The sequence below is a fragment of the Ascaphus truei genome, chromosome 8 (assembly GCF_040206685.1).
Source record: "Ascaphus truei isolate aAscTru1 chromosome 8, aAscTru1.hap1, whole genome shotgun sequence".
NCBI lineage: Eukaryota > Metazoa > Chordata > Amphibia > Anura > Ascaphidae > Ascaphus > Ascaphus truei.
The window spans coordinates 3,781,576-3,805,718 of record NC_134490.1 but is presented as its reverse complement, the minus strand read 5'-3'; the positions used below and the strand labels follow the sequence as shown (position 1 = coordinate 3,805,718).

The window sequence follows — 24,143 nt, the reverse complement described above, 5'->3', positions numbered from 1 at the left end:
TTCCAGCCCTCTCCGAACAACCAGGCGGAGTATGGGCAACTGTAAAAATTGGTGATTTTCCCCATAGACATCAACGGCGGCGTTCCTCCATTGAAAGGCGGAGAAGTCCCATAGATGTCAATGGCGGAGTTGCCCCATTGAAAGTCTATGGCGGCGGAACCCATTCACTTCAACGGTGGAGTTGCTCCATTGAAAGCCCATGGCGGCGGAGCCCGTTGATTTCAATGGGAAAAGAGTGAAAGGCAGAGATTCATTTTAAAGCGGAGAATCCTGTATTAAATTAAAAAGTGTTTTAAACTGCATTTGTGTATCTCCGGTTCTGGGGGTCGCAGAGAGCTGAAACTTGGCCACCCTGGAGAATCCCCTCCAGCATGAGGGATTGGCAAGTATCAGCCCACTGGGCCCAGCAGAACGGATTATTTTAATATGTGAAGGTATTAAGGTATGAATTGTATTTTGGGTCTGGTATAAAATCTCAGAGCCCATATGCTATGTTAATGATCAGGATGGCAGACAAATGATCGATCATAAACTCCTGATCAAAGACTCCCCCACCCTGCTTGTGTATGCAAGCACAACAGAAGGCAGGACATGGGTACTTGAGATTAAGTGTGGTAATTCTCACCTTGGACAAAGGGTATCCTGGCCAAACTAGACTTTAAGACGCCAGGATTGTGGGAGGGGGGCTGAGGAATTAAGCCCCCTGATTAGAATAATATCCACCCAGTGGGCGGGTGTTAAGGTGTCCCTCAGGTGAGGTGGCAAGGAGAGATTGGGTGCAGGTAATTGTTCTCCAATGGCCTACCCTCAATAATAAGGTATAGACTGGAAATTGCATATAAACCAGTGTCCAGCCTATACTCAGTGTTGTTCGTGTTTTCGTGACTTCAAGTTTACCAACTATTTGATGCCCGATGAATTGCTAATCCTGGTTCCTGATTACTTCATCATCCCCAACCCTATGTAAGTGTATATTTTGCCTGTTATTTGTATATCTTATGTGTTCACCTTATTTAAGGAATAAACTCTAATTTATCATATCTAAGTCGTGTTCAATTCAACCCAGAGATATTTTTGGTGTGTATTACTGTAGCCTCTCACAAGTTCCCGTGACAAGTGCATTACCCAAGGACTATGTATGGTAAATGAACAGAGCAATTTATTATAACAACAATGAAAAAAATAAAATAGCATACATATGTATATCAAGTATAAAACATCTCAGTGCGGCAGCACCTAAATGAATAAAACTTGCTCCGCCGTGATTTATTCTTATAAGTTTTATTCATTTAGGTGCTGCCGCACTGAGATGTTTTATACTTGTTATACATATGTATGCTATTTTATTTTTTTCATTGTTGTTATAATAAATTGCTCTGTTCATTTACATACATAGTCCTTGGGTAATGCACTATTGCAGTGTTTTCTATGTTTTGTCTCCCCTCTCTTGAGGTATTCATTTTAAGGAACAGGATTATATCCACGGTCCAATCAATTCCCACAGGCCTCTCCTTGCCTCAGCGCCACAAGAGGTTTATTACTTCCACATCCGTTCCTGGTTGTGAGATAACCAGTTTAACTTTTTGGGCAGCACCAGGACTCTTTTTTGGACTCTATATCACAGGTTTATTCGCTGTCATATGTTCATTAATACGTTTATTTAGGTTGCCACGCGGGCACTATATTGCACTGATATTTTCACTTGTACTGAGGAAAAGGTGATGAAATGTTCTTTTTGACAGGAAAAATTCTGTATTTAAAAAGGAAGGTATTTTGATATGACAAATTCTGAAGATTACGTTTGTTTAGTTTCGGCTCTCACCTGAGCCTCTCTCAAAACTTAAGTCTCTCGTGAGAGCCGAAACGTTGACCATCTTGAATACATCTTTTCTGCAAGTTGTTTGCAACCAGGCTAAGCTAATTCTGTGGAGAGCCATAGAGTGTGTATGTGTGTGTATATATATATATATAGATACACACATACACACATATACACACACACACACACACACACACTTATGAATGCAGCACCGCTGGCATCTTACCAACTTTGGCATAGCAGTGCAAGGTCAGATGAGAGACGAGTTTGGGTCATTATCACACTGCTCTGCACCTGGAGTTATTTGGCTGGTGTGTATCTGTTGCTTTGCTTTACTGAGTTATGAGTAAAAATGTCAAACTATCAGAGGGAATTGGTGAACTTTTAAGAAAAAGCAGGTACTCGGAGATGGAGTCAAATATGCCTTTTCAAGCACTGGCATTTTCACGATGACGTTTCATGCAGGCTCAGCAATTTTTTGACGAATTTTGCTTATATGGTTATATATTGGTGCCAGTCTTAATCGTATACAGGGAACCCAAGCCCTGCCCCCAATGATAAATGTATGTATGTATGTCTTTATTTATATAGCGCCATTAATATACATAGCGCTTCACAGCAGTTATACACGTGACAATCATATAAATAACAAATAACACAAATAACAGAAAATGGGAATAAGTGCTACAGACATAAAAATGAACATTTATGAAGTGGAGTCCCTGCTCCAAAGAGCTTACAGTCTAATTGGTAGGTAGGAAGAACATACAGATGCAGCAGGAGGGCGTTCTGGTAAGTGCGTCTGCAAGGGGCCAAGCTTTATGTATCATGTGTATAGTATTAGCCACGGAGCTACTCATGTGCTTCGTTATGCAGGTGTGTTTTAAAGTGGGTCTTAAAGGTGGATAGAGTGGGTGCTAGTCGGGTATTGAGGGGAAGGGTATTCAAGAGGTGTGTGGCAGTCAGTGAGAAAGGTTTAAGACGGGAGATGGTTTTAGATACAAAGGGGGTAGAGAGAAGCCATCCTTGAGGGGAACGCAAGAGTCGGGATGGTGCATAGCCAGAAATTAGGGCTGAGATGTAAGGAGGGGCAGAAGAGTGTAAAGCTTTAAAAGTGAGGAGGAGAATTGAGTGTGAGATACGGGATTTGATAGGAAGCCAGGAGAGGCATTTCATGAGGGGAGATGCTGAGACAGATTTAGGAAATAATAGAGTGATTCTGGCAGCAGCGTTTAGGATAGATTGTAGGGGAGACAGGTGAGAGGCAGGAAGGCCGGACAGCAGGAGGTTACAGTAATCGAGACGGGAGAGAATAAGGGCCTGTGTTAGAGTTTTAGCAGTCGAGCAACAGAGAAAAGGGCGTATCTTTGTAATATTGTGGAGGAAAATGCGCCAGGTTTTAGATACGTTTTGAATGTGAGAGGAGAATGTGAGAGAGGAGACGAGTGTGACACCTAGGCTGCGTGCTTGGGCTACTGCGTGGATGATAGTACTTCCAACAGTAATGTGGAAGGAGGTAGTAGGAATGATGGTAGTGCACGCACTCAAACAAACAGGTGATAATGGGGTACTTAGCCGCCGGTGCGCTGGTTCTGGGGAGCTCCTGATGTCCCAAATAGATCCAGTGAAGAAGAAGAATCAGGCACACGGTCTTAATCATCAATGAAAAGGGGGGCTTCGAAGGAGGTAGTAGGGCCAGGTTTGGGAGGAAGTATGAGGAGCTCTGTTTTTGACCAGTTGAGTTTAAGTCGGCGGAGGGCCATCCAGGATGATATAGCAGAGAGACATTCAGAAACTTTGGTCTGTACAGCAGGTGTTAGGTCAGGGGCCGGGAAGTAAATTTGTGTGTCGTCAGCACAGAGGTGATATTTAAACCCAAGAGATGTTATTAGGTCCCCTAGAGAGTGTGCGTACAGAGAAAAGAGAAGAGGTCCCAGGACGGAGCATTGGGGTACCAACCCCGAGAGATCGATAGAGGAGGAGGAGGTGTTAGCAGAAGAGACACTAAAAGTACGATGGGAAATGTAAGAGGAGATCCAGGATAGAGCTTTGTTATGAATACCAAGAGTATGGAGAATGTGAAGGAGGAGAGGGTGGTCCACAGTATCAAATGCTGCAGGGAGGTCGAGTAATATGAGCAGAGTGTAATCACCTTTGTCTTTGGCAGCATGGATGTCATTAGTTATTTTAGTGAGGGCTGTTTCAGTGTACTGAGCAGTGCTTAAACCAGATTGTAGAGGGTCTAGGAGAGAATAGGTGGTGAGAAAATGGAGCAGGCGAGACAATACATGACGTTCAAGGAGTTTAGAGGTAAAAGGCAGGAGGGAGACAGGTCGATAGTTAGAAAGGCAAGTAGGGTCAAAGTTGCTGTTTTTGAGTAATGGTATGACTGTTGCATATTTGAAGGAGAAGGGAAAGTTACCTGAGTAGAGGGAGGAGTTAAAAATGTGTGTGAGTTTAGGGATTATAGTAGGAGCAAGAGGTTTTAGGAGATGGGAGGGAATGGGGTCAAGAGGGCAAGTGGTAGAGGGAGAAGAGGAGGTCAACAGTGACACATCCTCCTCTGTGACAGCGGAAAAAGAGTCAAGGAAGGCAGGAGGAGAGTTAGGAAGCGGTGTAGGATGGGAGGAGGAAACAAAGGGGATGTTCTGACGTATGGATTCCATCTTTTCCTTAAAATAGTCAGCAAAGTCCTGAGGTGAGATGGAGGAAGAAGAAGAGGCAGCCAAGGGTGGTCTGAGTAGGGAGTCAAAGACAGAGAAGTGTTGGTGTGGGTTAGACCTGTGGATGTTGATCAGTGAAGAAAAGTAAATTTGTTTAGCCTGAGAGAGGGCAGAATTGAAACAGGACAGCATCAATTTGTAGTGAAGGAAGTCTGCGAGAGTGTGAGATTTCCTCCAGAGGCATTCAGCAGTACGAGTGTAGGAATGCAGCATGTGCGTGTGGGAATATAGCCAGGGTCTGGTGTTAGAAGGGCAAGAACGGCAGAGAGAAAGCGGGGAATGTAGATCAAGAGAGGAGGATAGGGCAGAGTTGTAGTTCCTGACCAGGTTGCCAGGTTCTGGAGCAGGGCTGAGAGAGGAGAGGGAGGAGCATAAAGTGGGATCAAAAGCTGGTACTGTAGGTTAATAGGGCGCAGGTCTCAGCAGAAACGAGGGGTAGATGGACAAGGGGAGAAGCGAGAGAGAGAAAATGAGATGAGGTGATGGTCAGAGAGAGGAAAGGGGGAAATCGAGAAATCAGATAGAGAAAAGTTTTTCGTGAAAACCAGGTCTAGGTAGTGGCCATACTTGTGGGTGCTGGCTGCAGTCCACTGAAGAGGTTAGAGAAAGCGGGAAGCCCAAGGGAGAGTGGGGTCATCAATGTGGCAGTTGAAGTCCCCAAGGAGAAGAACAATCGAGTCTGAGGAGAGAAAGAAAGAGACCCAGGATTCAAAGTGAGTGAGAAAGGCAGAAGGGGGATGAGTAGGTGGTGGGCGATAGATGACCGCCATGTGAACAGGGAGAATAACAAATATTTTAGCATGGGATACCTGCTTTCTGCAATTTCTTTCTCATTATTCTTTTTATGAACACAGTAGTAAAGCCAGTTTTTCTATTTCAAATGAGCATTAGGCCATGGCCCTGTTCGCTTCTGCTTACACACCTGTTGCATGCTTTGTAGAAGACTCTCTGCCTGCTGTGTTGGGGTTATTCATTATGGTTCAACAGTGCAGATCAGGAACCACCACATGAAAGCCACCATTCAAGGCCCCACGCGTTCCTTGGGCTAGTCCCCTATGCACGTGAGAGAGGAGTACATGGTGCATGAGAAGCCATGACATCATCCCCCATTTCCCAAATCAGGGCCCCCGTAGGTCCGCAGCACATAGAAATTACTGCAAGAAACATGCATGTGAGCTTTCCAGAGACCTTGGACTGATAACACACAGACATGATGTGTGAGCACCCAGCATCCTCCCTCTCCCTGCCTCCTGTCCCCTTGTCACTCTGCTGTTTCACTCACAAGCTTTCATAGATGAAGACGTTCCAGGAAAGCAATGGGAGTCTTGGAGTGACTCACGCACACAGAAGAAATTATTAGGAGAACATATGTTATACGCACGGAATGTTTAACCTATTGGTGGCAACAGTGCAATAGTAATGTCCATACAAGAGGTAATATGCGGAAATAAGCTTCATTCCTAAATCTGCACGATTATTGGTTCTGATCGCCTTCTTACGTGGGGACTTCAGGATGGTTTACAAATGTCACAAACTACAAACCTCATAAAGAGACAATATAACACACAGAAGATGTCTCATCACACACACACACACACACGACCTGAACACATACAAAGCATGGCTCATATTGTATCTGTTGTATTACACCAGGAGAAAAACCATGCTACTGATAGGCGATTTCATTCTTCAATGGACCAGCACAGTCCGTCCAACTCAAATCAATGATTTAGAACCTGCTATGAGCAATTATTTTGTTTATTAAAAGAATATGCTCCTTGGACAAACCCATTGCAATGACTTTATTACACAGGAACTGATCCAAATGACTTTGGAGAATTCCTGCTTCCCTCATGACAAACTACGTTTTACACGGAGAGGAATTGGTTAACGAATCACAGCAGGGCCCCTCTGGCAGGAAAGGGGTTAAGTCTGTTCACAGTTATCTAAGCATTATTTTTATTATGTGTAAGCGCTAAGAAAAATGGCAGTGTGTGATCACAGACACGTTTCAAACGTCACTCCCCCTAGTCTTTCCTAACTTATGTATCGAGCTGACACGATGTGACGCAGTGACACGATGTGACGCAGTGACACGATGTGACGCAGTGACACGCCGCTGAGGAAATGCCTGAAACTTCCTACTCGACTTTCTGACATCTGACACTAATGAACACTCTGAACAAAGGAGATAACCCTACGTTACACCTGCTGGGTTTAACTGACACTGAATGTAATAAATCTTATTGTGTTGTCCATCGGGGAACGGATTCCTGACTCCAACTACGTATATACAACCACTCCCTACACTGCAAGCGCCATGAAACACTGACGTCAGCCCTTCATTAGTGTAACGTTAATGATACAAGCTTTCCCTCTTGATACGTAGCGCCTATGTTTTTAACTCCTTCAGTAGTACAACAGTTTTTAAAACAGTAATGGTTTGTGTTCCCTAGTAGGCATCCTAATTATGCCAGGAGTTTCAATATGAAGGAGACACCGCTATCAGTGGGGCATTCTTAGAAGGGTATGCGCTGACCTGACATATGACCTTGTGATAAACATTCTTATTCTACCATGCTGACCCTGTGACCGTGTGTCACCGCTGGGTGACTGTCACTAGACATGGCGTCACTAAGCTTCGTGAGACACTGGTACGTGAAGACAAGTCTGTAGGGCCTCAGCAGACGACTGGTTATAGTTCAACACTGTAGCACTTGTGCCCCACAATGCACTAACCAAGGACATGTTAACACTCTCAAGTGGCTTCTGGGCGGCTGTGCGGACCCGAGACGGCGCATGTGGCAAAATGTATCACTAGCTTTGCCTTCATCTCCTTGAGAAGCACCAAAAACGGCCAAACGTGGGGTCCGATTCTGCGCCCTAACTAAACACAGTAAGATTCATGGAGTCTCCCTCTCTTTCATTACCCTCTCCTTCTACTGTGTACTGCCAAGGCAGTTAAACATCAGGACCTCCACCACTTAATGGAGCAATCCATACAAGGGCCAAAGTGTACCAAAGACCGTGACATATTTAAGAGGTTTACGTCTGGGTGATTGATGCCCTTGTTACCAAAATCTGACATTTATAAGTAATTTAAAATCTTGTTTTAAAGTAAATTTATAAACAGCTGAGAGTTGGGAGAGGTTTGATTTCCTCTGACTGCTCCCCTGTGTGTTCCACAAACGTTTGCACATGTGAAGTTCTCCTGCTCCCCTTACCCTTAACTGTATGGGCACGCTGATAAGAAAGAACAGGGTGGGATTAAGGGCGCATGAAACACTTGTTTAACAGACATTCCCCTAATGCTCAATTTGTAAAGAAACAAAAGCATCCAAACATTTATTCTACACATGGTTACATTTACAGAAGTCAATTACATTGTTATTTACAAAATGTTATTATTTGGTCAGATGCCACGGATTGCACTTTTAAAAGATCAGGTAACCCTGTTAGGCTGAGCTTGTACTGTGTGCGATGGCGCTTGCATGCTCATGCGCCAAGCACAAATGGCAGGATCCCTTAGAGGTCGCACAAAGTGCGCGTGCGCACAAGGAAGCGCGATGGCGTGACTGCGATTTGAAGAGACAAAAAAATGTGTCTTTCGTGCACGGCCGCTTGACGTCCGCGTCACGTGAGCGGTTCAGCCAATGAGAGTGACCCAGCTTCGTGACCCCCCCACCACACCTCCCCAATCTCCTGCAGCCAAATTCACAGATCGCTGGTGCTGCAGGAGTGCGGGAGGCTATGCGCGCGGGCGCAGGAGGCTATGCGCGCGGGCGCAGGAGGTTATGTGCGCGGGCGCAGGAGGGCGCGCAGGCTGTATCATTTCAGCCTTAGATTTCAACTGTTTCTCCCCTCTTGAAATACAGGAATCTCACGCAAAGCGAAATCAATGTGTTGAGAGCTACAGCTGAAGCCATGCTGAGCCTCTAACTAAAACATGCTAAGAGCGAGGGAAGGCCTTGGACTTCTTGAGAACTTGCACACCTCTTCTCATCGGGTTTTAACTTCATTCAGTGCTTTGCAATGTAGGTTTAAAATTCAGAGGTCATTGAAGGTGAAAAAAACACACATTAGCTCAGAGAAGAAAATGCCCATTTTTGGGGCGTCGGAGAGATATCAAAAAGCAAACACAGAGAGGAGCCAGGAGGATTGAAAGAGCAGCCTGAAAAAAAATAGTTTGCTGTTATAGGCCACGCCAAGATAAATAACACAAGAGACAGCGCTAATGATATCAAAAGAAAGCAAGCGGGGGCAGGGACAGATTAAGACTAAACACAAAGCTCACAAAGCAGGCGGAGTGGAACGGCTGTGTGGGCAAGGAATGGGCACACACATTGTGTCATGCTCTGAAACAGGGTAGGGCTGAAAACTCTCAAGGGAAGCAGAGAAAAGAAGTTAGGGGTCCACCATGCCCAGGGTGTTTACAATTCCAGAGATTCACCAAGGAACCTAGCAGGGTAACGCACCCAATCCTACGTTACCAGCGGTACACAAGTACAGGCACAGGCTTCATTGTTTGCACAAAAATCCCAACATATCCCAACATGTCGCAGAATATCACAGCGTTTCCATAGGATTTAATGGCAGTGCTGAATATCGCAGAATATCACAACATATCACAACATATCCCACCAAAAGGGAACTTCGATTAAGCTTTTGTATGAGAGTGCCAATCAGGCACTACTGCACAGAAACACCTATTAAAGCCAAGGTGCGTTTCCGTGCCCCTGGGCACTTTCGCACTGTGTATCAGAGGTTGCGCGCGCATCGACGCAGCTGCGCAAAAACATTAACATTTGGAAACGTGACGTATTTATAAAGTGTATTTCTACTAACACCAGACGCATGTTTTTTTAATACATAGACCTGCACCAATATGCAAATGTGACTGCGCCCCCTAACCCCTCCCACTAGCGCCGTCAATCCATCATCTGGTCGCAGGCATACCCGAAATTTGCCCAACTAAGGTTAATACGTAGACGTTGCCTGGAGCGGGTATATTTCAGCGCGAGCAGCAACAAACCAACGCCTTTGCACCAACATTTTGCCACTGATGCATAGAGCCCTGTGAGTTATCCTCGCTCATTGCCAGCATTCAATGCTCCATACACACTGCCCCATCCATCATGTCTTTTAATGCTATTTTAAACAGAGTCAGTGAACAGCGGGCAAACGGCCTTCTCAGGTAACTAGCGGTTCTGTCTTCTGTGCCTGAAGCCAAGACATCCTAAATATGTCATTCTATCACCAAAGCTAGAACTAAAGACCACAAAAGGAGAGGAGAATCACCGTCAACAAAGGTATAAAACAATAGTCCTATATGTCACCAAATATATGTAAATAGAGAGGGAGAGAGAGTAAAAAAATAAGTTAATAAGAAAAGGGATTAGACTCTAATCTATTTCCTTACGCATTCCAAGAGTCCCAAAGTATAACATTATTTACATGTTTATTCCGTCTCTTCCTCTGTGGCCACAATCCTGTTTGGCTTAGAAGCCGAAAACACCACCCACTCTCCACTGTATGAATCTTCTAATGTACTGTACTCTTTATCAGGGGTGCAGAAGGAAAAAGTGAAAATAAAAAGATCTGCGTATTTATTCCAGCATTAGGTGATACCTTCTATTTAGAGAGTTACGATCTAGATTCTGAACTTTGCAAGTCCTCTGTCCCGGCTGGTCCATTTCACTTACATTGTCTCACAAAGATCCCTTCCCTCATCTCTGACCAATCAGACATTACATCGGATAGTATATATTAAAGTCCTTATGGAGTAATAAATATGTATATGCTTCAATATTTCACAAATGTTTACAAAAAGATAAATATAGAATTCAATCTATGGGAGATATTTCCTAATTAACAACTCCATTACACACAACATTACAACAACGCCACAACAGCATGAATAAAACACCTGTTAAGTCTGTTTACTGATTAGTAGGTGAAACACTTATGCGTTAAGTATGTATGTTAATTAATAAAGCACGTGTGCTAAATGTATATACTAATTACTAAGTGGCAAAGAATATATTATTCAATATTAAATTCGTGCAATTCAGCACAATTTTGATTAACAAAAAAGAACAAGGAAAAAAGTGGATTTCCCCTAGAACTATATATAACACAATTTAGGATGGGCCTAGAAATGAAACTAGATCGACCATCTCATTTAATCCTCGTGGCATAAGTGTAAACTAAACCCTCCCAAAGTTTATCTTTGATTCAATTGCCATACATCTTAATAACTTAGGACCTCTAGCATTTATAAGGGCAAAGTGTCACAAAACACTTTGGGTCGCTAGCTTTCTTTACAAAGAATTATTTGGACCACATTTAAAAATGTTTTAAATAAGTGCACAATCTAACTGGGTATAGCAATCACACTGATCTTTAGATTGTTCCATCCGTGTTTATCTCAAAAGCTAATTTTGCAATAGTTATTTGCATAGAATAACAAATGTTAGAAATGGCGCTCCTCCCTAAATCTACTCAACTTAATGAAAAAATATAATTTCTGAAAAAAGTGACAGTGAACTCAAATTAGTGCATGCAACGGTGTGGGAATGTCTAGAATTCCATATTTGATATACAATCAGTGCACATACTGTGACATTCAATGTGAAACACTCCTGACGAAGCCGTAAGGGGTGAAACGCGTTGAGTGGCTCTTCTCCTAGCCGAAGAGGAAAAAGTGAGAGAATAACATCCGGGACTTATACACCGAGGTGCGGAGGACTGATCACCAGGCGCCGGTATCCAGGACATCAGAGGCGGTGAGAGAAAGAACCTCCAACTCCAGGGAGTGTACCTTCTATACATACAACATGTTTTAAAGAACTCACTAATACACTACTTCAGACTTCCACAAGATTCATTTGCACTGTTTTTTGGACATCCCTGTTTGGGGGGAAATGTGAGTAGGACCATATTTGTCAACCACACACACCCCTTGTGCCATAGGCATATTACACTATTTGGTGCCTTTCTTATCTTTTTTGGGTTGCCCTCCCCTGGTGTGGAGAAAATATTTATTTGCAACTTTCTTCGGCACAAAAGTGCCTACGCCAAGCTCACTATATACAGTAAGTTACTGTATCACTGATACAGTGCACTGTCCGTATGAGCTAGAAATCCCCTTGTGATTATATTATTATTATATTGTGAGGGGTGGGAGAGGAGAAGCCATGTGCAGACCTTAGGATTGTCTTTTGCACTTCCTGTCATATATATAACACATAAAACAATAATACATCATTTATTATATAGCACTATCAGTATATGAAGATAAAAATATATATAGAGGCACCACCAGTACTGGGCCCCAAGAGCTTACAATCAGATGATTTGATGCCTCAGCATCAAGGAGGCAAAGGGAATTGGCTTATCCCTCTGCTTCAGGCACCAAAAAGGAGTTGGTAACCCCAATGTTAAGCGAGGGAATTCTTTGTGCCGTGCTGCGTACGCAGCTAGGACTACATAAAAATAAATCAACATTCATTATAAAGTATTAGTATCCGTAGAGCTAGTTTCACATGTTGTGCACTGATTAAGGTGCCTGCTTTTTCCCATAGGGTGAATAGGCGAGTATGCTGTCCCGGTTCCAAGTCATGATTTAGAAGAGGGGGATAAGGGATAGGGGACCATGGGCTTTCTCAAACCAAAGCCATCCTATACGTTGAGGGAATGTGAGGGGGCCGGTGGGAAAGGTACTTTTACGATCTAGCTTTACCTTTGGGTTGACTGATATTCTGGCCAGTAGTTTTTCTAGTATTGATCCCCCTAGTGTCTTCTGAAAGTGTCTCAATAAGTCGGGTGCCACCATCAGTTTGCAATTTTCTTGTGTAAGAGGTTTGTAAAAGCATCAAATTTGGACGACTTTAGAGGAACTTGCGCAGTATATTAAATCTCTTAAGTAACAGGAGAATCTAACAAATCAGAAGCTTGGGAGTTCGGGCATTCATTTTTACAACCAAGTCATAATGAAATTTGGAATACCTTCTAGAATGTTGTTCAGGGACTCCTAGAATTGAACAAACTCCATGTTAAGGGCACATTGAGGCTAGTTTGTGTATTACCTGTCAGTTTTATTTCCATTGTCAAATAAAAATAATTGTGTCCATCCCATTGCTTTTTCAACATTCTCAATTAAAGGAGCAATCCAAGCCGTTTTTTTATTTTCTTATTTCATTTTTTAATATAGGGTTGAATCAGGGGGGTTCCTGATCTGAACCCCATTAATTTCAGCTCCGGGGACCCCCTGCTTCTGAAGGGGGTGGGCGGGGGTGGTATCTGCAGTTTTATGCAGTTTTCAGCTTCCTCGTCACATGGGCCAATAGGAAGCTAAACCTGACGATGTCACAGCTTCCTATTGGCTCGCAGGGCCCGGGAGCTTAGAAAAGCAGACATATACTGTAGTGAACATACAGGCGGTCCTCGGTTATCCACCGGAACCCGTTCTGGAAGTAGCGTTGGATAGTGAAACCGTTGTAAAGCGAGTCCCATGTTAATCAGTGACAGTGAGCGTTGGATAACGCATTCCGGCGTCGGATAACGCATTCAGGCGTCGGATAACGGCCCTTAGGGTGGCGTTGTAAAGCGTTGGATATGCCATTCGTTGTAAAGTGAAGCGTTGGATAACGAGGACCACCTGAAAGTCTAAGATAGTTAGTACATAGTCCCATATGGAATAAGGGTTAGGTGAGGGAGAGTATGAAGTGTAGCCCTTAGATGTCATATCCATGACACTCCAAGAGTCTAAAGAGTATTGCTTAAGGAGTTTTTAAAACATGCTGTAGTGTTCATCCTGGGAGGGTCTTAAATGAGAGCAAGGAGAGAACCTACCCATTGTGCAGGTAGCTACAGTATCAAAATCCACACCAATAATAAGAGCACCATTTCTGTGAGCGCTAATCAAGGGAATACATTTGTTAAAATATTTACTGGGGCCATAAATATTACCAATTGTAATAATCACATGCACATCTCCTAGTATCAAGCTTCCAAAGCCATGGGGGTTCAGGGTGGTGATTCAGCGTTGCTGGATCGTCTCTTCCTCATCCTAGTTCAAGAGAAGGTCCAATCCTGGTGCACAGGGGAGGCAGAAGCAATCGAAGAGCCTTTTAGGGGACGCTCCGACGTGGGCAAGTCTAGGAATTTCAAAAGCGACTTGCAATCGGATGGTAACCGAATGCTGAAGAATCTACTCTTGTTTGCCATCCCTTTAAAGGTGAATTCTCAACGGTATTTAACATTGCGGATGCGTTATACTTCAGTGATTTCACGCAGGGCCTCGTCTGTGTGCTAAGCTGGCTCTGCAAGGTCCCCACGAATTTGCAGAAGCGAGACCACATTTCCGGATCTCCGGCAGAGCTCTTCCGGAGTTTAGCACGTTCGGAAACCCTGCTTGGTACATTCATTTGATATCCTTGAGAATCGCCATGTTCCTTTTTATAGGAAGTTGGTCTTCGGCCTAAGATTCTTATTTGGAACTCTTGCCCTCATGTTTTGCCGCCATTTTCTGGCAGGCCGCTTTTTCGGAAAGAATTGCAAAACTTCCCCCTTTGTTTAGTTTTTTTCCAGTTTCAGAGACATGTCTTTTAGTGTAGCTGACCATACACTCCAGACTGGCCGTTTATCTGAGGAGTTTAGCTCATTTAATTATATTAATGACCCTGCGCTGGGGCGGAGCTCAGCTAATGAGTGGCCATCTTGGCGAGCACTGCGCATGCACCCCTGTAACACTACATTTGTACAGGTTTATCCAAACACCGCCAGTGCTGCTTCTCATACATCTCCCTGAGGCCCTGAGACAGACCAGGTTCCTGGTTCAATCAATCCATTTCCTATTAATATGCAACACATCGGCTGCATTCAGCTGTATTTGCACATCCGGTAGTTATTCCAGATATGACCTGCCAGCCCCAAAGAGAGATCTGAGAATCAGTCATTTATACCCAGACCTATAGCGACTATTTATTGCAATTTAACCACGCAGACACCTCTCTCAGAACAAATACACAGCTTCTGAATGAAGCATTTCAATACCCTGAACTTATGACCACTTCCCATCCACTCACCGCTACCGTCTCTGTAAATCTCCTAGCAGACCACATAGATTGCAAGCTCCCTGGGCTAGGGCTTCCCTTTCCTATCATGTGCTTTTATGTTTGTTGCCTTTATTCTATTATAATTCCATCTACTATTGTCTATTTTGTTCAGCGTGGTGTACATTGTTAAAGTAATATCAGGGGTGGCCACCTCCAGTCCTCAAGGGCCACCAACAGGTCAGGTTTTCAGGATATTCCTGCTTCAGCACAGGTGGCTCAATCAGTGGCTAAGTCGAAGACCTGTGCTGAAGCAGGGATATCTTTAAAACCTGACCTGTTGGTAGCCTTTCAGGACTGGCGTTGGACACCCCTGCGCTTTAGAAATTAAAATATACATACATAAATATTTGCCGTGTTGTATATCTGCCCCCGTCTTTCTGTCTCCCGCCACAGCCTGAAGTCACAGGAGTGTGGAGTATCACCATGTAAGGTGACAGGTTAGGAACATGTCTTTGGGTTTTCTATGTGACACTCACCCAGTTGTCATTAGAAAGAACAGCTATGTCATCCCCTGTCTTCTGGTTGCAAAAGCGTTAAAGATCTCAGCTTTGCAGAGGCCTGTGTATGCAACGCCCTGCACTTTTGGTGATGAAGGAGTTAAACACGACTACTCCTTAAACAATTTATGAACCCATGCAAGCCCCTCTCCCTCCCCTCCCCCTGTTAGATCTGATTTAGTGGGAAATAATGCAAAATGAAGGAAAATAAGGGCCTGATCCCCAGGGAATATCAGCACAAGCTGTTTGGAGGAATTATGATTTTCTAACTGTTTTCACTCCAAAACAGTTATTTGCTCGTAGAGAGGGAGGGGGGAGACTAAAAGGTATTTTTTTTGTTCTTAAGGAAAAAAAAAAAGGGAAGAAATAACAAGCACTGGTGAAAATTAATTTAATTGCTCGTATTTCTAAGGCGCAATGAGAGCGGGAGACACAGCTCTGGCGAAGGTTTTTTTTTTTTGCATCCTTCATTGTTTTCTGTTTGCCGGATCAAGGCGATGCAGAACGCAAAAGGGCAGAGCGCGTATAAGTCTGCCTGACGCGTCCTATAACTCTATTATATTACCATCTGGCTCTTTTATATGTAGTATTCGGGAGTGAATATAAAAAATGATCTAGAGCTGAAATTATTTCCTTGATAACACTTGTTTTAAACACCGCGACACTAAATAGCTGAAAAGTCTCAAAAGTGAATGCATAACGCATATAAAAGCCACAAGCAAACCTACATAAATTCTTAAGATTAAAGTCATAACTCCTGGGGAAAGGTGGGAGAACGCATGCTCCGATAAATCTGTTTATAATAGTATTTGGGTTCCAGCAACAGCTTTCATTGTTCTCAAGTGAGTAACATATAAAACAATGCATTTCAAGTGTTATTGCAATTCCTTACGGAGCTCGGTTCTGTCTACATATTGGCTGTCAAATGCATCTCCATCAGGAGCACAAACACACACACACAGTGTTAGGGATAAGGCTGGTCTTGTATTAACCTCCCTGCTGCCAAGAGAGGTGTCAGGTGTGTTTCTTGTGCAGTGCCTTGCAAGTCCCCAGGGGCAGCGGAGGAGGAGGGGGCGAAGGGGCGAAGGAGCCAGTACCTGGGCCATTATTTCCACGCAGGGCCAGGAGGGGGTGCCATACTTCAGCTATTTTGGGGTCCATTTACACTGGAGGGAGAAGGGGGGGGGGAACGAACAAAAACAACACGATCATCCTCCACTGATCCAAATTGGTACAATTTAAAGTTGTTGCACCCCCCCCCCCCCCCCCAAAAAAAAAGATGTGCTTTAAAGGAAAATACTTAATTTTATCAGTGAGAATCTATTGAAGTATATAGGGCTGCTGATGCTAAAATCAGTGATACCGAATTTAAATCAACGAGGCTTACAGAACATCTGTACGTCTGTGTTTTCTATAAAGTATCTTATGGTCCACTCACTTGTATGGGCAGTACAGTGCCTTACAGTTTAGCACTCAGAAATAGGACGCTGGCCAGAGTGGCCTCCTCCATCATTCCAGGAGGTAAACTATCAAAGTTTCATAGCTAAAAACTGCTCGCAACCCGCCTCCCCCCCCCCCCCCATGTTAAAAAGTCCCTTTGCTTCCTTTCACGGATCTGGTGCTGTTTCCTCATGGAGCTGGGACTAAGAGACGTCGCTAATAAGCTCACCTCCCACTTGTATGCCAGATTGGCAGAAGGTGGTACCGAGTTCCAGAGGTGCCAGCAGTTCCAGCTGTGCAGTGCTTTGTGGTCTATGAGTGAATACCAGTCTTGGTGGCTCCAGGCCACATCAACAAGGTAACAGTGTTAGTACATGGATACCTGGTGCTATTTCATGCGTGACAGATGTTTATGTTTCCTGCTCTGGGCAGGCCCCGAAGAAGCAGACTGCATGCAGATACCATGATACAAAACAGGTATGACAGCTCGGGAGGGAGGGCAGAAAAGATCTCAGTGTTGGAAGCTGTTCAATCAAACTTAGCTTAACAATAACGCACCACTTCCTCATCCCTCATCACAAATGAAAAGAGATGGATGAAAATATGATTAATTAGCCTTCCTTGTGTTGATATAAATCCTGTCCAGCATTCCAACAACACAATGTAAAACAGATCCACTGGCTGGGAGTTAGTAAAGGATCCCTAACATCCCTCCAAATAACACACACACACAACGGGAGGGGCTGCTTTTAACACCGTCACTGCCAGCAAGTCCACGAGTGGGACAGTCGTGTTTAAGGCTGTATGGGACTCCTATGTATATCATGTCCCATGGCTTTGGGATGGCGATCAAGCTCTGTAAATAAACTTGGCTGTAGTAATAAGAGGGGGTTTTTATGTTGTGGTCCCCCTTGGAGAACCGAAAATAAGGGAGCCACAATCAACATTCCCTTCAACACTTCTCACTCTGACAAACCCCTTTCCCTCCTCTCTCCTCCCCTGCCCTCCTTTAAAAAGTACTGTGTTTGAATGAAAATCCAGTCTGGGCTGTGTTGTCACATGCTTCAGGTTACCGGTCCATCTTTTGTTCTGCCAGGGATAAGATGTATAAATTATGAACGGTTGTACAGGGTAAACTTCAGTGCCCTGGGCTAGCTCATAAATCACATGGCACATGTCAGAAGGAAATTGATGGAGACCCCAAAGGAATCTCCCCTCTGTTCCCCCTTCTCCGCCTCGTTATATCAGCAGGTGAGAAAGTTGAAGACACACACATCTACTGCACTGTACCTGGCCACTATGAAACCACCCGAAGTTCAGCTGTTGTTTATTATTAGTGAGTGGTTAAAGTGCCTCTAGATTGGAACAGTCGCAGTACTGTCAACAAATACTACAACTACTACTACACATCAGAACAAAGCTCTTTGAATCTTGTTTCAAAAAAGTGTATACATTGATTATGCTCCATTATTATTAAATCCCTTTATCTATAAAGAGAAAAGTTTGTAAATTACTTTGTACCGCCAAGTAGCATCGTACTTCAATTAATATTATCATTTGTATTGTTAATATTATCATTATACAAAAAGCTATTATATCAATAGAAAGAATACTCTTTATATTGTGGTATTTTCACAGTGAAATTTCCTGGCTATCTAATGCCACCAAACCGAGCTATGTCAGCAGCAGGATTCCGGCATGCCTGAACCAGTCCCAGAAACACCAGGGGACACTGCTTAAACAAACCTTGGACAGATAGCCACCACAAGGTAATAACCAGGGGTTCTAAACTCCAGCCCCCAATACCCCTAACAGGTCAGTTTTTAAGGGTATCCCAGCTTCAGACAGGTGGCTCAATCTATCCCAGCTTCAGCACAGGTGGCTGAATCAGTGACCCAGTTGCAGATTGCGCCCCCTGTGCTGATGCAGGAACTCATTGAGCCACCTGTGCTGAAGCAGGGATATCCTTAATAAAACCTGACCTGTTGAGGGCTGGAGTTGAGAACCCCTGGTACAAATAGATGAAACAGGCTTTTTTCTCTCCAGGTTTTGGGGTTATTTATTAATTACTGCCCATTCACTGGAAACTCGTAATTGCATTGTATTGTATTGTATGTCTTTATTTATATAGCGCCATTAATGTACATAGCGCTTCACAGTAGTAATACACGTGGTAATCAAATAAATAACAGATAATATAAATAACAGATCATGGGATTAAGTGCTTTAGACATAAACATAACATTAAGGAAGAGGAGTCCCTGCCCCGAGGAGCTTACAGTCTAATTGGTAGGTAGGGAGACAGTAGGATGGAGTTCTGGTAAGTGCGTCTGCAGGGGGCCAAGCTTATGTATCGTGTGTTCAGAATATTCACAGTGCTATTCATATGCTTCTTTAAGCAAATGTGTCTTAAGGTGTGTCTTAAAGGTGTATAGAGAGGGTGCTAGTCGGGCACTGAGGGGAAGGGCATTCCAGAGGTGTGGGGCAGTCAGTGAGAAAGGTTTAAGGCGGGAGAGGGCTTTAGATAAAAAGGTGGTAGAAAGAAGACATCCTTGAGTAATAAATATGGACCTTTATGTCATGTAACAGTAGTATTGAAGGGTCTGCTTTCCGTGTTGGATGAAGGACACGGCTTCTGCGTGTGCGTATCCCGACGCAATATCATCATTTTTACTTATCACTTATCAGTGGTTGTTTTGCCATAAAGTTGCATTCGTTACAACACTGAGTGCCCCCCCCCCCCCCAGTGATATTAATGTGTTTGCTCAAGCTACAATCTTTTGCATAGACTGACACAAAACAGGCCTTGGTTTGCAAATGCCTCCATACTGAGCCCGTGTTGTGTCACCTGCTGACGGCTGCTCTCCCTCGGAGCTCTCCATGAAGCAGACCATATGCCGTTGCTTCGGCAGGGCCCAGAAACCTTGGCACCAATGCTGTCTGTCCATCTCTTTCTCCCTGCGAGCGCGAGGAGTTTCAGCATTGCGGAGAGCTGTCAACGTACCTATTAGCTTGATGTCTTCATTCGACCAGCCATCTGTGCCCGTCGAGGGACAGGAGAGACAGCCGGTGTCACATAGTGCTACCGCCTCTTCCCTTGCAAGAAATGTCACATGCCCCGGATTGGAGAGGGGAAGACACAGGGAGAGTGACCCGTCCAACACCAGCAGATGTGAGCTACCAGCGTTACACAATCGATGCTCACTCCTGGGACTAATTAAGGAGAAATAAAGAGCACGGAGGGAGAACATTTGTGCCACATTATCCACAACTTCATGCCCATTTTAGGAGCTCATCATTGGCAGGTGGCCCCTGACCTGCGAGATGTGCTGAGTGAGACATCACTTGTATAGACGTAGTTGCTTTGGACACTTAGCAGCATAGATTTTCCAGCGGCTGCACAGTCTTCCCACTAAACTCTATGCAGCATTAAGATCCACAAGTGCATTGCAAAGCGGAGTGCTGCTATGTGCTTGTGCTATTGGAATGTAATTCTGAGCAGTAATGTTTTCCGGCGATGTCACGGTTACCATGCAGTCGTCACAAAAGACTTATTCCTAGATCCCCCCAATGGGTGCTAAGGTTTAGCACGCCTTTACTCCCATTCAAATCAATGCTCAAGCTTCGCACCCCATTGTGGATCCGGGCCTTGGAAGACCGTCCCCCCAGCGCTGTACAATGGGGGTGACAAGAACAAGACCAGCACGAGATTGTACGCTTCTTGAAGCAGACAGCCAATAATTGCGTATAAAATAATGTTAGTTTTTTTACGATCTTTCATCCCCATTGTACACATTTATTATTTATTTATAACGTGCCAACATATTCGGTGGCGCAGTACAACAGGGTTGGAGGACAAAAACAATAAAATAACAAACATTAACATACATTGTTATAGTATGTAAGGAGGGTCCTACCCCAAGGAGCTTACACTCTATAAAGCAGGGTAAATGGTAACATAGGGTGGATGAGAAGGTTGGCGTGTGTCGGCTAGCTGCTTGTTACTTGATGGAGTTGGCGTTGGGGGAAGAAGTGGGATTGTGCCGTGGCAGAGCTGTGAGAGTATAGTCATACCGAGTGTCTTGGGTAATACCAAGTTTCTTGGGTAACCGTCATCCTGGAAAAAAGTGAGAGGGCCCGACTTCATGGGTCGGGGGTCCCTTTCGTCTGTGTCAAGGTCACCCGACAGTTGGAAGGACACATTTGATGAGCCTCTTAGTAAGTCACACTGCTGTAGGAAAGACTTCACCCTCTACATGTCCTCTCCTTATGGCGCTATGCAGTAGGATGGCTAAAAAGACTTCTGATCTCTGTGTTACAATGTCTCCCTGTGGTTGAAGGCTCAGACATGGTAGGCCACAGGTTTCATCTCTGTAGAGCAACAGTTGCTTTAATCTTTTGGAGATGCAGAGTGTTACAATGCCACATGCCATCCGTATCAGAGAAGAAGCCATGGCATTTCCAGGCAGCCATAAAACACTGTGTGTGGTGCCTGTTATCTTCATGTGGCACAGATGAGAGGGAATCAGAATGTGTAAACTAGTGCGGGGAGGTGGACGCTTGCTCTGCACTTTGTCTGACGGAGTTGGCAGCCCTGAGGACTCCCCAGATCCCAGCAACATCTGCCAGATCTATTTTATGTGTTCAGTTGCCTTGTGAGTTTCATTCCCGGGACGCTCTCTCTTTCTCACCGAGTCCAATAACGGCGTAACCCGATGGTATCATCTGTGCGACGCTCCCAGCTCCACTGCAGAGCAGCAGACGAGGTCTTAAAAAATAGGTAGGAACTCTGGGCTATTCACCTCCTCTCCAACAGCAAATCATGCGCTCTAACAACTGTTTATGTCCATGCCATGTGCTCATGTGTCTGCAAAACTCTAAAACGTGAGACCCTTTCATCAGACAGAAATGTCCACGCTGCTCGGGACCTCCTTCTCTTGCCACCAGGTGTTGGAAAATTCCAATTCTTTCATGTGCAGCTTGCTTTGTTTTTGTAACGTTGCTGGTTATTTTTGCAGTGTCCTCTTTCCTTTGATACATGGGGGGGTTATTCATTAAACAGCGACCAGGACACTATGACAGGATAACTCCCATTGACTGATAACTCCCAGAACTCTTTTTGCAAAAGACAGTTTACTCCTGGCATTGTTCCAATTTTTAATTCCCACCCCCCCCCCCCCAACCATTTCCAACAATGATTGCGTCTATGCTCCAAAAGTTTTGTCACTGAGGAACTGCCTAAATGTGTAATTGTGCAGTAATAATGAGTAACTGTGCTGCTCCTGGGCACATTAGTCTATGTATCAAGGAAAAAGTGCTGACAAAAACTTCACCAGTTGGCCAAAGATAGAAAAATCATACTGAAAGTAATAGTATTTTTTTTATTGGATTCATCTGGGGGAGTTTAGCCTTGATACATAAACCCCTATAAAGCACTGCTGGGTATACATGTATCGCCCGTACCTCTCCATTGGCCGGACCACCGCTGCTGACGAGAGGGGTGCGCATGCGAAAAGCAAAATCCTTATTTACATTTATTTTCGTAGGTCCCCTTGCTTAAAAGTGACAGTATATAGGTATGAGTGTGAGCCATTACATCTGCTGAATGTGCCACTTGCACCTGCAGTGACAGGCCCTCACCTGACCCAGAAGCAGCCTGCAGGGACATTAATCATAAAACACACAGAGCTGCGAAAGAAACAAGGTCTGCCCGTATCCTGTTACAGACCCTGTCACCTTCAAGTTACACGAGACCCATGAGAATTGGGTCCTTGGCAGTGACAGGCAACTCAGTGAGTTTAACTCCTAGCTGCTGGAACCCGCTGTGAATCGTTTACCTCTATAAACACATGACAGATGGACACAAATTATATATATATATACAGTGGTTGACAAATCACAAAAAAATCTACTCGCCACCTAGTACCAAACGTGTGCTGCTTGGGCCAATATTTACTCGCCCGGGGGTTAAATCCACTCGCCCGGGGCGAGCAAATGTATAGGTTTGTCGAACACTATATATATATATATATATATATATATATATATATATATATATATATATATATATATATATATACATACATACAATGTTGCAATTGACACACACAGATATACATATTAATCCTGTAACCACTTAGTAGCCAACCAGAGGGTTACATTATATATATATATATATATATATTATATATATATATATGTATATATATATATATATATATATAATGTAACCCTCTGGTTGGCTACTAAGTGGTTACAGGATTAATTAGTAGAAAGGGATAAATAGGATCGCCAGGTTCTGCCCCTCCCATTTTGCTTTGTCACCAGTGGTGTCATCATGGGGAGTCTCTGGTATAAATAGCCCCGGCCGTATCCTAGAAGCCGTTCTTCGGAGTTCTAGGTGGAGTTCTCATGTGCGTCCTGTACATAGGTTTGGGTGCTAGTCTGCTGCCAGCTACGACATCTCACTTTTACCATGTTAGAGTTTAGTAACGTGCCCTGTTCTTAAGTACGCGCCTGTATAGAGGATCGGGAGGTTGATGTGCATGGAGACGGCGAGCAGCTTATTTCTCAAAGGGTTACCAACTCAGCAGCTTGAATATGTGTCGGACCGGCCACCTCTGAAGGCGCCGGTGCATTACTGAATTAATACAGGATACTTCTCTCCCATCCATTTTACTGGTATTAAGATAAGTGCCTCCTCTGGGTAGGCCTGGGACTTTCTAGACAGAGCACGGGTGGCCAACACCATTCCTCAAGGGCCAACAACAGGTCAGTTTTTCAGGATATCCCTGCTTCAGCACAGGTGGCTCAATCAGTGGCTCAGTCAGTGACAGAGCCTCTGATTAAGCCAACTGTGCTGAAAACCTGACCTGCGGGTGGCCCTTGAGGACTGGAGTTGGCCGCCCCTGTTCTAGAGGAGGATTCCCTCAACCCTTCTAATTCTGGATTTGTGTTCTGTATCATCTCATCTATAACAGTGTTTTGATGTGGGTTTTCTGGACTGTGTTCAATAAATACGCAGCTGTTTTATACGAGTTCCTTGTGCCCATGTTCTATTCCTACTTCCAAACACACCCGGCCAAAGAGACTGAGCATTCAGAAGTTTTCCGAGACTGTGTATGTATGTGTATGTATATATAGGGACTATTTAACACCTCAAGTCATAAATCGCATACTACACAGGGGGGAGGGATGGGCTCTAGTCACATTCCAAGATGCACTGTTAGTAAGTAAAGCCCTTGCTTGCTTTATTCATTGTAACATCGCCGGAAGAAGTGATCAGTGTATCTTGAAAGCTCGCAGCACAAATTAAAGCATTTCGTTAGCCACAGAACAGTATCGAGTATTTGTTTTTGATAATTAAAGCTCGGCTAACACGGTACAGATACCTCTACACACACACATACACACACACATACAACTATGTGTAAACACAAAGTAAAAGGTACCATATAGACAAAGAGCCTCCCAAAAAGGGATAGTGATAACACAATATTTTGTGGTATTCGCTATACAAAGAAGGGCTGAGTATAACTTTGCATTT

The 24,143-nt window shown here is 44.1% G+C and overlaps 1 protein-coding gene across 2 annotated transcripts in view; it reads right to left on the bottom strand.

Moving 5' to 3' along the window:
• LRMDA (leucine rich melanocyte differentiation associated) overlaps nucleotides 1-24,143 on the bottom strand; it is a 522,263-nt gene that overhangs the window by 138,519 nt on the left and 359,601 nt on the right. Inside the window, exon 4 of one of the 2 annotated variants that reach the window (XM_075610344.1) lies at nucleotides 5,110-5,221. The exons of the other annotated variant lie outside the window; for it this stretch is intronic. Coding sequence (XP_075466459.1) covers nucleotides 5,110-5,221 — 112 coding nt within the window. The remainder of the gene's footprint in view (nucleotides 1-5,109; nucleotides 5,222-24,143) is intronic. 2 annotated transcript variants of the gene reach the window in all.